The 12,566-nt window shown below is 38.6% G+C and overlaps 1 protein-coding gene across 8 annotated transcripts in view; it reads right to left on the bottom strand.

The window, feature by feature from the left end:
* The window catches only part of atxn10 (ataxin 10), a 317,949-nt gene that overhangs the window by 211,372 nt on the left and 94,011 nt on the right, over positions 1-12,566 (bottom strand). For 2 of the 8 annotated variants that reach the window (XM_043709269.1, XM_043709271.1), the window contains one exon: positions 10,155-10,449. The exons of the other annotated variants lie outside the window; for them this stretch is intronic. In XM_043709269.1, the coding sequence (XP_043565204.1) occupies positions 10,420-10,449 (30 nt within the window). In that variant the 3' untranslated portion in view covers positions 10,155-10,419. Of the gene's footprint in view, positions 1-10,154; positions 10,450-12,566 lie in introns of those variants that run through there. 8 annotated transcript variants of the gene reach the window in all.

Here is a 12,566-nt window from a genome sequence, read left to right on the forward strand (position 1 = left end):
AAAGTTCAAGGCAGGGACTCACCATCACCTTCTCCAAGAGCAATTATGGACCAGCAATAAATGCAATTCCCACATCCGATGAACAAATAAACAAGTAAATACAGATGTCCAACAGTGAAGAGAAAACAAGGCGAAATTGGATGAATGCGGTCTTTTAGTCATTTGATCTCCTCGGAGATAGTCAACTTTATCAAACATTTTCCTATTATCTTCAAATAAAAGTAAAAGATAAAGTCATCACAGGACCAGAAGATTGTAGGGCTGTTCTCTCATCTTCAAATAGTGACACAGGGTAGTTACATTCACCAGATCAGGGTGACAGAGTCAGCTTAGTATTCCAAGAGAAAATGCAGCACATTGTAGTGTACGTGATTAATGAGTCAACATGTGCTCAAATCCTGGAATAGGTCTCGAATCAATCTCTTTCTAAATTAGAGGAGAGTGCACCGTCTTGTTCAAAAAGACACTTATAAATAACCCATCAACAGTACAAAGGGAGCACAGTTTCAAACTAGCCATAAGTAGAAAACTCACAAACTGTTTTTCACACAAAATCAATTTCAACATGTGGATAGAATAGTAAAGGATAGAGCTTTAGAATGATTTAAAACATGACTAATTTTGATTTGGTGTGTTTAGTTGTGATTTTTGTGAGGGGCGTGTCGAATCTGGGAGATGGTGTGGCAAACTGCAGATTTTGTTTGCATGGAAAAGCCAAGGTGGTCACCTTCAACTGTACTTAACATGATCTGACATTCCCAATGCTTTGATTGTAAACACTTCATTTATCAGAAAAAAAAGATTTCTAGCTATTTTTGATTGCAGAGAACAGAATGAAAACTGCTAGAAAATAAAACTACCCATTAAAAGTTAAAATAGAAATAATTATTCGCTTGTAATATTTTCTTGATTCAAGAAATGGCAGTATTTCCAGTTTACAGTACAGCTAGTTATTGGTTATTATTTTCCCACTCTCAGAAAGCTGAATATGTTTTGTTCCTGGATATTCTGAAGAGTATTCAATTATAAGGAAGCTGGAGTCCTTCCTGACAGGTGACTGCAATGCGACAATAGAGTTCTTTTAAAGCCCACACAATGAAACATAAAAGAAACTCTTGCACACAAATAGGCGACTTGAGTTGGGATTAAAGAAAAAGCACTGAGCTAAATAAAAGATACAGTTGTCTGATAGAAAAGGATGTGGGCGAGCAGTTAAATTCATTCCTTTGAAATAACACATTTATCACAGAATTCTACTTACATTGTACACACTCATTTATGAAAGATTTCTATCTCTTTAATGGTCCATATAAATTAGGCTTTTTACTGTCTTGCGAGCTATGCTCAGCCACACCGCTGTCGAAGGAAATTATCATAACTCAACTGATGTGAAGTGATCAAATGTTTAACCCATTTGTGTCAACAGTGCTATCCATCAATAAATTAGAATATAAAATCACATGTGTAACATTATTCACAATAAAATTTGTGGTAGATATTGCTTTAGTTGCACAACAAATAATAGTCTTTACTGTTGCTGGGGTTTCTATACAGTTGTTTATGAAACATTTAAGCTGAAAAGATTTTACAGTGTGGATGCTGAGAGAATGTTTCCTCATGTGAGAAAGACTAGAACTAGGGCAAACCATTTAAAAATAAGAGGTTTTCTATTACAGACAGAAATAAGAAGTACTTTCTCTCATGGGTTGCAAGGCTTTGAATATCTGAGTTCTTCAGCGAGCAGTACAAACAGAGTAATTGAATATTTTTAAATTATTGCCAAAAAAGAACTGAAATTTATTGAGGTAAACAGGAATATGGAGTTGAGGAACAACAAGCCATGGCCTTACAAAAGGGTGGAGAACGTTTAAAGAGCCAAATGGCCAAAGCCTCATAACTCTCATGTTCATTTTCCATCGCATCAACTTTCTGTATTATTCATCATGGAATATGATGGCAGTGGTTGGGCCAGCATTTCTTGCCCATCCCAATTGCCCTTAAAATGTGCTGGTGGACTACCTTCTTGAACTGCTGTCGTCCATTTGGCATAGGTAATGCACAATGCTGTTAGGGAGGTAGTCACAAGATTTTTGACCCAGCAACATTAAAGGAACAGAAATATATTTTCAGCTCAGGATGCCGAGTGGCTTGGAAGGGAACTTGCAGGTGGTGGTGCTTCCACATATCTGCTGTCCTTGTGGATTTGGAATGTGCTAAGAAAACTTGGTGAATATCTGCAGTGCATCTTGTAGATAATACACACTGATGTATTGATTTACAATAAGGCATGGGAAGAATGAATTCAAAGTTTTAAGCTAGACAATTTATCAAAGAAAGTAAAAATATATAATGCATTAGTAGTGGAGAAAGCATCTGATCAAGATAAGATTCCAAGAAAATACAGAAGAGCTAGGAGACAGGCCAACTAGGATTGGAATCTTTAAGAAGCCACTGAACATGTATTTTACACATGATTGCTAAAATACAAAATAAATGAATGTACTTGTGTCAACAGTTTTATAGGATAGAGAGAGCAAAGAGGCATATTTCAAAGCACTTAGATCATTCTGAACAGATTGAAGAGGTGAAATGGACATTAAGTATTCAGGCTCAAGATGAATAATCTATATTAAAGAAATTAGCAAGATGATTAACTTAGATTCAAATACAGAAGAACTATAAACCTCAAAAACAGTTAAATAAAAAAATTAAAACAAATATTCATGTCATGCTATGATTTAACCAGGGAGAGAAGTGTAATAAGTTATGAAGAGATTGTATTTATTAGAATATATTGGAAAACATTTGATAGAAATAAATAAATTACTGTTTCTGGACATGATAATAAATTGTTATGTTAAATGAGTATGGAAGTGCAAAGAGTCCTCTGAACTGCAATACTAGAGTAACTATTAATCACTAGGCAAAGAATGCCAGTGAAGTCAAGATCAGAGCATCTAACAGTGACAATAATACATGGGACTTAAAGAAAACTTGCAATATAAAGAGAGACATTAAGGTAATAATGGCTGACTTTTAAGCAAAAAAAATAAGAGGATTAGATGAGAACAATAGATTGACATTCAGTGCCAGATATAAATTTTTGATGAAACAACACATAGGAAACCATAATACTCAAATGAAATGAAATGAAATGAAATGTGAGCACAGGCTACCGCAGGCTCTGTTACAGTTGTGGCAGGTGGTGGTCACGGGACGTTGGTGTGGCAGCACACTCCTTTTGCTGTTTTCTCCTGACTTCCATTTTTTCGCAATGGAAAGAGACAAGGTACTCAACAGCTACCCTGATGCTCTTCCTCCACTTTGGATGGTCTTGAGCCAGTGATTCCTAGGTGTCTGTTTGAATGGCCTTGAGGGTGTCACTGATGTGTTTCCTCAGTCCATCTGGGGCTAGCCTGCTGTTTCAATGCTGGGCGTACAGCATCCCCTGCTTGAGGAGTCTCATGTTGGTCACGCAGGTGACATGTCCAGCCCATCGTAACTGATCAAGGTTGGTCAGTACCTCGGCGCTGGGGATGTTGGCTTCGTTGAGGATGCTGGTGATGGTGTGTCTTTCTTCCGAGTGGATTCGCAGGACCTTGCGCAGGCGGTGTTGGTAGTACTGCTCCAGTCCATTAGGCTGTCTCCTGTAGACGCTCCACTTCTCAGAGCCATATAGGAGGACAGGGATAACCACAGCTCTGTAAACCTCTAAAATTCTGCTGGTATCAGCCTTCTGGCTCACATCTAGCCTTTAACATTTGCTTTACTCCTCCCTGGTCACCTTCACTAACAGCAGATGCAGAGAGGGAAACAGTTAACATTGCAAGTTCAAAAAGACACTTCAGAGAAAGAGTTACTGTAACTCTGTCTTTCTCTACAGATGCTGCCAGATGAACAGAGTTTCTCCAACATTCTCTGTGTCTGCTTCAAATTTTCAGCATCTAGAATATTATGCTTTTATTGCCTTCACTAGACTTGTGGGTCAATCATTGCAATGCCACTGATGCCATCAATGATTGGTCCCAAACAAATCACCCCCTTTCATTAGTAAATAATTCTCTCTCATCTTTTCTCTTTCCTTTCACTCTTGAATACTGTGGTTACAGATATTCTGACTCGCCTTTTAACACCCGAGCCCTTCCCCGACTCATGAGGCACAGATCAGCAGTAAACTGGAATATTCTCCTCTTTCTTGGATGAGAATAGATCCAATACAAGTATCTTGACACCATCTAGCTCAAAGCAATAAACCTGATAGGCAGTCATCCACACCTTTAATGATCATTCCGGCCACCACCTGCATAGCAGGAGCCATTGTTACACCAACAAAATGCACAGCATTCACTCACTAAGACTTCTTGCACATCACCTTTCTAATGTGATTATTACCACACCTACCAACATGGCAGGAGGGGCATGGTAATATAGCATCGTGCATACCAACCAGTCAAATGCAATACTAGTAATAAACAAAGAAACAAGAAAAAGTCAAATCCTGAACTGAAATGAAACAAAGCGGAAGCAGTGGTTATGACTAAAAATTACTGAACACAACGTTGAGTCTAGAAGGCTGTAAAATGCTAAAGATGAGGCACTGTCCCTCAAGCATTAACATTCACTGAACCACTGTACCAGGCCAGGAACAGAACGATCAGAGTGGGATCAAGAGAGAGAATTGAAATGACTAGTGACAGGAAGCTTCGGGTCCTGCATGTAGACCAAAGAGAGATGTCCACAAACCATTCACTCAATGTGCTTTTAGTTACTGTAATGTGGAGGAGATCACATTGAGAGCAGTGGACAATAACTTAAATGGAAAGCACAGTTTAGGACTTGCTAAGAACAGAAGGAGTAAAAGGGCAAGTACTCTTTCAGTTACCCCTGCATAGATAAAGCAGAACTACTAGGATAATGGAAGAATGGGCCTGGGTGTCATGGAGAATGGTCCCTTCAGAATGCTGAGAGGAGGAGTAGGCAATTCACCTTCTTGAGGCTGCTCCACCATTTAATATAATCATGGTTGAGCTCATCTCAGTCTCAATTCCATTTTCTTGCCCACTCTCCATAACTGTTCAACCCGTTACTAATAAGGAATCAGTCTATATCCTCCTTAAATTTACTCAATGCCCTGGCATCCACTCTACGTTTGGGCAATGACTTCCATAGATTCACTACTTTTGAGAGAAGTAATTTCTCCTCATCTGTTTTAAATCTGCTACCTTTATCCTAAAACTATAACCATGCATTCTAGATTTCCCCACATGATGGAACATTCTCTCTATGTCTACTTTATCAATCCCCTTTTGATTCATATGTATCTCAATTAGATCTTCTCTCATTCTTCTAAACTTCAGAAAGTATAGACTTAAAACTGCTCAATCTCTCTTCCTAAGACAAACCCATCATCTCTGGAATCTATCCAGTCAACCTCTTCTGAACTGCCTCCCATGCAATACATCCCTTCTAAAATAAGGGGACCAAAACTGCACACAATACTTTAAGTTCAGTCTAACCCATATCCCATAAAGTTGTAACACCTTTCTACTTCCATACTCCACTCTTCCAGCAAGAAACGCCAAAGTTCCATGTGCCTTCACCACCATCTGCATCCCAGTCTTCTGCAATTCATGCATGAGGATTCCCAAACCCCCCTGCACCAAAGCTCCCTGAAGTTTCTCTCATTCTAGACAAGTTGCTTTTCCATTTCTCAATCAAAAATGGACCTCCAATCATTCTTCCACATCTCTACTAGTTTCATAAACCCATGTAGACTCTGCCCATTTTCCAAATTCCTCAGGAGTCAGTACTGTGCTCATTACTGTTTATTATCCATATCAATGATTTGGATCAGAATGTACAAGGCATGATTAGTAAGTTTGCTAAAGACACTAAAATAGAGTAGAGAGTGTAGCTTGGTAGAGTGTATTAATGAAACAAAATCTGCAACCCATTGTAAAAGATGAAAGACTTAACAGCAATCTAGGGTTGTTCAATAGATCATATCGGTTGCACGACACTTATGAATCAAAGGTTGGAATCTATACAGACTCTAACCTCACACCTTCAATGCATTGTCTGAGCTGAGATGTCACCCGTTTTTCATAAAACCTTAAGTTATCTCGGGAATGTGACTTGAAAGAAATTCTGGGATTTGCATAATGAATCAAAACCTGCAACCCATTCTAAAAGATGAAAGACTTAACAGCAATCTATGGTTGGTCAATCTATTGTGTCAGTTGCATGACACTATGATCGTGTGTTATAAATTCTGTATCTTATGATTCTGCCCCACTAGTTACCTGATGAAGGAGCAGCACTCTCGAAAGCTAGTACTTCCAAATAAACCTGTTGGACTAGAACCTGGTGTTGTGTGATTTTTAACTTTGTTCACCCCAGTCCAATACTAGTACCTCCTCATCATGAAGACCATGAGAGGCATGGAAAGGGTGAATGCACTCAGTTTTTTTTTCCCAGGGTTGGAACTAGAGGGCATCGGATTAAGGTTAGAGGGAAAAGAATAAAAGGAAACCGGAGGGGCAACTTTTTTTTTTAAACAGAGGGTGGTACGCTTATGAAATGAGCTGCCAGGGGCAAGTGGTTGAGGCAGGTACATTAATAACATTTAAAAGGCATTTGAGCAAATGCATGGATAGGAAAGGATTAGAAGGATATGGGCCAGGTGCAGGGAAATGCAGTTAGTGTGGACGGACATTTTGGTCACCATGGACCAGTTTGAGCCAAAGGACCTTTCTCCGTGCTGGAGAACTCTGACTCTAAGTGCCTGCTATCATATCTGCAATAAAAGCACTTTTAGCACTTTCTGAATGATTGATATCACATTAACTAGTTTATAGATCCCTCTTTTCTCTGAATTGTGGATTGGTATTTGTTATGCTGCAACACATAGGTAGAATGGTAGGGTGGCATGGTGGGCCAATGGTTAGTATCGCTGCCTCACGACCAGGGTGCTGTGTTCGATTCTACCCTTGGGCAACTGTCTGCATAGAGTTTCCACATTCTCCCATTTCTGCATGGGTTTCCACCGGGCGCTCTAATGGTCCAAAGATGTGCAGGTTAGGGAGAATAACTGTGGAAAATATAGGATCACAGGGTAGGGGTGGGTCTGGGTGGGATGCGCTTTAGCGGGTTGATGCTTGACTCGATGATCTGAATGGTCTGTTTCCACGCTGCAGTGATTCTATGAACTTCAGAATTAAAGAATGGTTTATGATTGAAAGCAATGCGCTTACTTTCTATTTAGTTCTCTTTTAAAACTATAGGGCACAGGCCAACAGGCCCAGGGTATTGTTTCATTTAGTTCCATGAATTTCTCCGATTTCAATTTCTTTGCCAATCTCATCAGACGTTGGTTTCTCACTATTGCTGTCATTTTTTTGTCTTCTATATTTTTTCTGTCTTCTAAACTCTGAACCTAGTTTCCAAACACATTTTTGCAAATTTAGCTTTCATATCTTTACAATTTGCTATAATTCTCATTTCAAGCTTCACTAAATCAGTATTAAACTATGAAATTGCATCATGCTATGATAAATTTACCTCAAATAGTTATTTACTAAAAGGTTATTAATTACAATTTTTTTGGTTATACAATCAGAGAGTTACTGGTTATTCTCTGGTTTGTTGCTCAAAAAATGATTTAAAATCTATGGATACATTTCATGAGCATGTCCTGTAAATTATTAATACAAATTTAGTTGTTTTGGATTAAAATCCTTCATGATTACTTGTTCCTTAATCTCAAATTTTCTAATTTATTCTATGTCTAACACAAATGTTAAGGCATTAACAAGCAGTGAGCATAATCTTTATTCCCTTCTTGTTCTTGATTTGACACTTCAATTATCTTAATTAAAGCTCTTCCTCTTTCCTACGTTTACTCTACCCTTTGTTAGCAGGGCTCCCTTCTTTACCTTCTATTCCCCTTCTAAAAGTTAAATATCTTGGAAAATTTAATTTTCAACCTTGGTCATTCTTCAGGTCTTAATAATGACTATTATTTCATGAACACAAGGGTTATGATATGATAGACATTTTAAAAAAAAATTAAATTGACTAACTCAACAGAAGAGATGAAAAAGAGGCTGCTACAAGTCACCAGATTGCACAGCTACAATTCTGAATGATTTACAGAGACACACGTCGAGGCATGTAAAAACTCTTCAAATACAGGCAAAACAAATAATGGATGTGTCAGAATTCTGGCTTCAGAGATAAACAGTAGACAGGAGGAAGAACTTCAAAGGGATTAATCATAAGTGACCTTTTTGCTACATGGACCCTGGACTCCTCGAAATGAACATACCACCATTTTGTGCTTTTGAATTGGAGAAAGAAACCTGGCTAATAACAGCCAGTGTACAGAACAATAAGGAGCAGCCTTGACAACCACCCTCAGAAGCTTTGATCGATGCAGGACAAAGAGAAACTGCAACAAAGAGACAAAATACTATTCTGCTGAACAAAAGTCAGCAGTCCAAAAGTGCCAAATGCACAGAACCAGTGAAGAACAAGGAACCTTCTCACTTCAGCCTAAATTATGCTGTCCTTCTGTCACACCTGAACAAGAAAACACCAACTACAGAAGTCATTGCATGTAATTTAAGTTTAAGCACTAGTTTAAATGTTAATCTATTTGATTCAGCAACAAGGAACTCAAGGAACAGGGCCCAATGTTATACCATGGAGACCTATTGGGACTTCGTCCTTACCAGTGTGTTTTTATTTTACCATTACTTGTTTTAATATGGTGATCTGCAATTTCTTGCTCATAACTTCATATTTCTTTACCTCCAAGGAACTTTAGTAACACCTGTAATACACTAACTTTCAACTAGCTTCAACAGAAGCTTAATATTTGGAGCCTTTAACATGAAATACAAATTAAAAGATGGCATCATAAGATTAATTAATCCCTGTTCATGGACCACACTCTTGCAGTCAGGTAACTATGGAGTTTTAGGCAACTTACAACATGATTCAATGAGTTCTGCATCAAATTAAGTAATTGTACACATTTTTCAAAGACAGGCAGTGTGTCTAGTGAAACTGCCACAATTGAAAGGAAGGAAAAAGGAAAGCTACACTATATATTGGTTGACTATCAAATAGAAATTAATGTTCTATGTTCCAGGAATATTATTGGCAATCTGAAAGCAGCAACAGCACACTTTCCCTACATTGATAATTACTGATTTGTAAGAATTTCCAATTGCATTATGAGCATTCTCTCCTTATTTCAAAATTAATCCAGCTAAATTCATCAGTTCAAAGCAAATTAAGAGTTGTGGACAATAGGGGTAACATGGTTAACGAAAGATGACAGGATGGAATAGGATTGCTATCATTAACAAATCTGCATTATTGTGAGTTGCAAAGTTCAATGGGAATTCATCACTTACAGAAAAAGCCAAATATGACAGAAGAAAGCAAATATTTCTTGAACAATGAAAAAACTGATTGTGTCAGAACAACAAAATGACAACTGACTAGACTGCAATCTTGCAGCAGCAAAACTATTCTTCAATGACTAATGGCATTTTGTCAAAGTGTATAAACTTTCAAATCAGCAGCAACTTTTCAAATGGTCATTTTTTTATAAAATCATCAAGTGGGTATGAATGGAAAGGTCACAGTTTAGAATGTAAAAGTCATAGCCAGAATAGAAGAAATGGACTGACGAAAATAGTTCAACTAAATGCTGTGTTCAAGACTGCACATTTTAGTATACTCAGTAAGCCTGTTGCTGAACTTGCTTCTCTGTTCTTATACAATGTGTGTGGGAAACTCAGAGGCTAAACAATATGACATGAAGCAATCTTTGGCTGACTTCAAGTGTGGCCGTATTGAAGGTCAGGGCACTTGAAAGCAATGCTACTGTTCATTTCACACAATAGCCTCACTACACAAAGCAATGCTGCTTGGATTTGTAATTCTCTAATATAACTAACTTCCAATATCTTGCGTCAAGTGACTGTAAGTTAAATGCCATTGGTAGATGCACCATGAAGAATGGAATTAGAAGTAAAATCTTGTCCAAATTTACGTTGAAACCAAAATGCTACTGAGGCTTTTCTTTTAAACAAAACATATCTAATTAATTTTTATTGTACTTTGAAACAAACTGCAATGTCTTTGCACTGCAAACACACATTGCCCTGTTCTGGTTTTAACATTTTTCACAGCTCTAAGATTTTATTGCAAGTCCTATTGTCCAGATAATTTTTGATCAACGCAGTATAAACAGACATAGGTAAACAGAACAGCACCTAGTATAAAACATAATTAATGTCCAAAAATAATTGTCTAATTGCCCTTGAGAAGGTGGCGAACTTTTGATCAGAAGACAGTGTTACTTGTTGTCAAACAGTAGTCAACATACATGGCACGGTGATATTTTCATCTCACAATACTGCATGTCAAGTTAATCTAGGGCAAAAGAGAAAACATAATTGAGAGGTACTGATGTTAGACTGGGGTGGACAAAGTCAAAAGTCACACAATAGCAGACTATAATCCAAAAGGTTAATTTGAAATCACAAGCTTTCAAAGCGCTGGTCCTTCATCAGGTGAAGTAGAGGCACAGAATTTATAAGGTGGAGAGATCATTGCAAGATAATTCCAGGTAATTAAGAGTGTCAAAAAACAGTACAAATGATGAATTGAGTGTCAACAGGCTGAATAGCAAGTCTTTGCAGGTGATCAAAAGGTGTCAAATGGTGTGAGTAAAGTGTCAACAGCTGAATAGCAAGTGAAGGGATGACCAATGATCCAATTAATTAAGGCAGAGAGATAATTACAAAAAAATAGAAAAAGATGATGTTAGGAAGAAATCAAATGGTTAAAGTAATAAGACAGGTGCAGGAGTTGCATGACGAGGGTCTGATCAAAGTAACAAGTAATCCAAAACTGTACAAACTAATTAAGGTAGAGAGATAATAAGTAATCAAGGTGATGGTGTCAAAATAGAACAGTAAGCAAGATTTTACAAATACAGAACAGTGTGCTGGGGTTAAATGTCATGAAACATGAACCCAAGATCACAGCTGAGGCTGCCTTTATGGGTACAGAACTTGTCTATCAGTTACTGCTCAATGATTCTGCGTTGTTGCGCATCTCGAAGGCTGCCTTAGTGGATGCTTATCCAAAGACTGGACGCTGAATGTCCTTGACCAAGCGTTCCCCAACTAGGAAGGATCATACCCATCTGGTGAGATGGGAGTTTAATTTAGACAAATGCGGAGGTGCTGCATTTTGCAAAGGCAAATCAGGGCAGAACCTATCCACTTAATGGCAAGTTCCTGGGGAGTGCTGCTGAGGAAAGAGACCTTGGAGTGCAGGTTCATTGTTCCTTGAAAGTGGATCGCAGGTAGATAGGATAGTGAAGAAGGTGCTTGGTATGCTTTCCTTTAATGATCAGAACATTGAGTATAGGCGTTGGAGGTCATGTTGCAGCTGCACAGGAGATTGGCTTGGCCACTTTTGGAACACTGTGTGCAATTCTGGTCTCCCTGATACAGGAAGGATGTTGCGAAGCTTGAAAGGATTCAGAAAAAATTTACAAGGATGTTGCCAGGGTTGGAGGATTTAGGCTACAGGGCGAGGCTGAATAGGATGGGGTTGTTTTCCCTGGAGCGTCAGAGGTTAAGGGGTGACTTTATAGAGGTTTATAAAAATCATGAGGAGTAAGGAGTGGGTGAATAGTTGAGGTCTTTTCCCTGGGGTGGTGGGAGTGCAGAACTAGAGGGCATAGGTTTATGGTAAGAGGGGAAAGATTTAAAAGGGACCCAAGGGGCACCCTTTCAAGCAAAGGCTGGTGAGTGTATGGAATGAGCTGCCAGTGGAAGTGGAGGAAGCTGGTACAATTACATTTAAAAGGCATCTGGATGGGTATATGAATAGGAAGCAGTTAGAGGGATACGGGCCAAGTGCAGGCAAATGGGACTAGATTAATTTAGGATATCTGGTCGGTATGGAAGAGTTGAACTGAATGGTCTCTTTTCTTACAGTACATCTCTATGACTTTATGATTGTTATATGGTGTCTGTTCATCCGTTGTTGTAGCATCTGCATGGTCTCACCAAATATAACATGCCTCGGGGCATCCTTGCCTGCAGTGTTTGAGGGAGACAACATTGGCAGAGTCACATGAGTATCTGCTGTGTACATGGTGGGTGATGATCCCATGTGTTATGGTAGTATCCATGTCAATGATCTGGCATGTCAACTGAGGTTGCCATGACAGGGCTGTGTAGTCTTGTGGTCTCTGTTCTCCTGAAGGCTGGGCTGTTTTCTGTGAGCAATGGTCAGTTTGAGGTTTGCCCATTGTTTGAAGGTGAGAAGTAAATGCGTAGAGATGGTCCTGGTGAAATGTTCATCATCGTCAATTATATGTTGAAGGTTTGATTTATCCATTTTGAGGAAGTACTTATGAGGAAGCGTACTCTGTTGATTGTGTCCCATGTTTGTCTTCGGAGGTCATTATGATTTTTTGCTGTAGCATGTTGGAAATGGCAATCGATGAGTTGAACTTATGACGGTGTCTT

Source organism: Chiloscyllium plagiosum, chromosome 19 (genome assembly GCF_004010195.1).
Source record: "Chiloscyllium plagiosum isolate BGI_BamShark_2017 chromosome 19, ASM401019v2, whole genome shotgun sequence".
Classification (NCBI taxonomy): Eukaryota; Metazoa; Chordata; class Chondrichthyes; order Orectolobiformes; family Hemiscylliidae; genus Chiloscyllium; species Chiloscyllium plagiosum.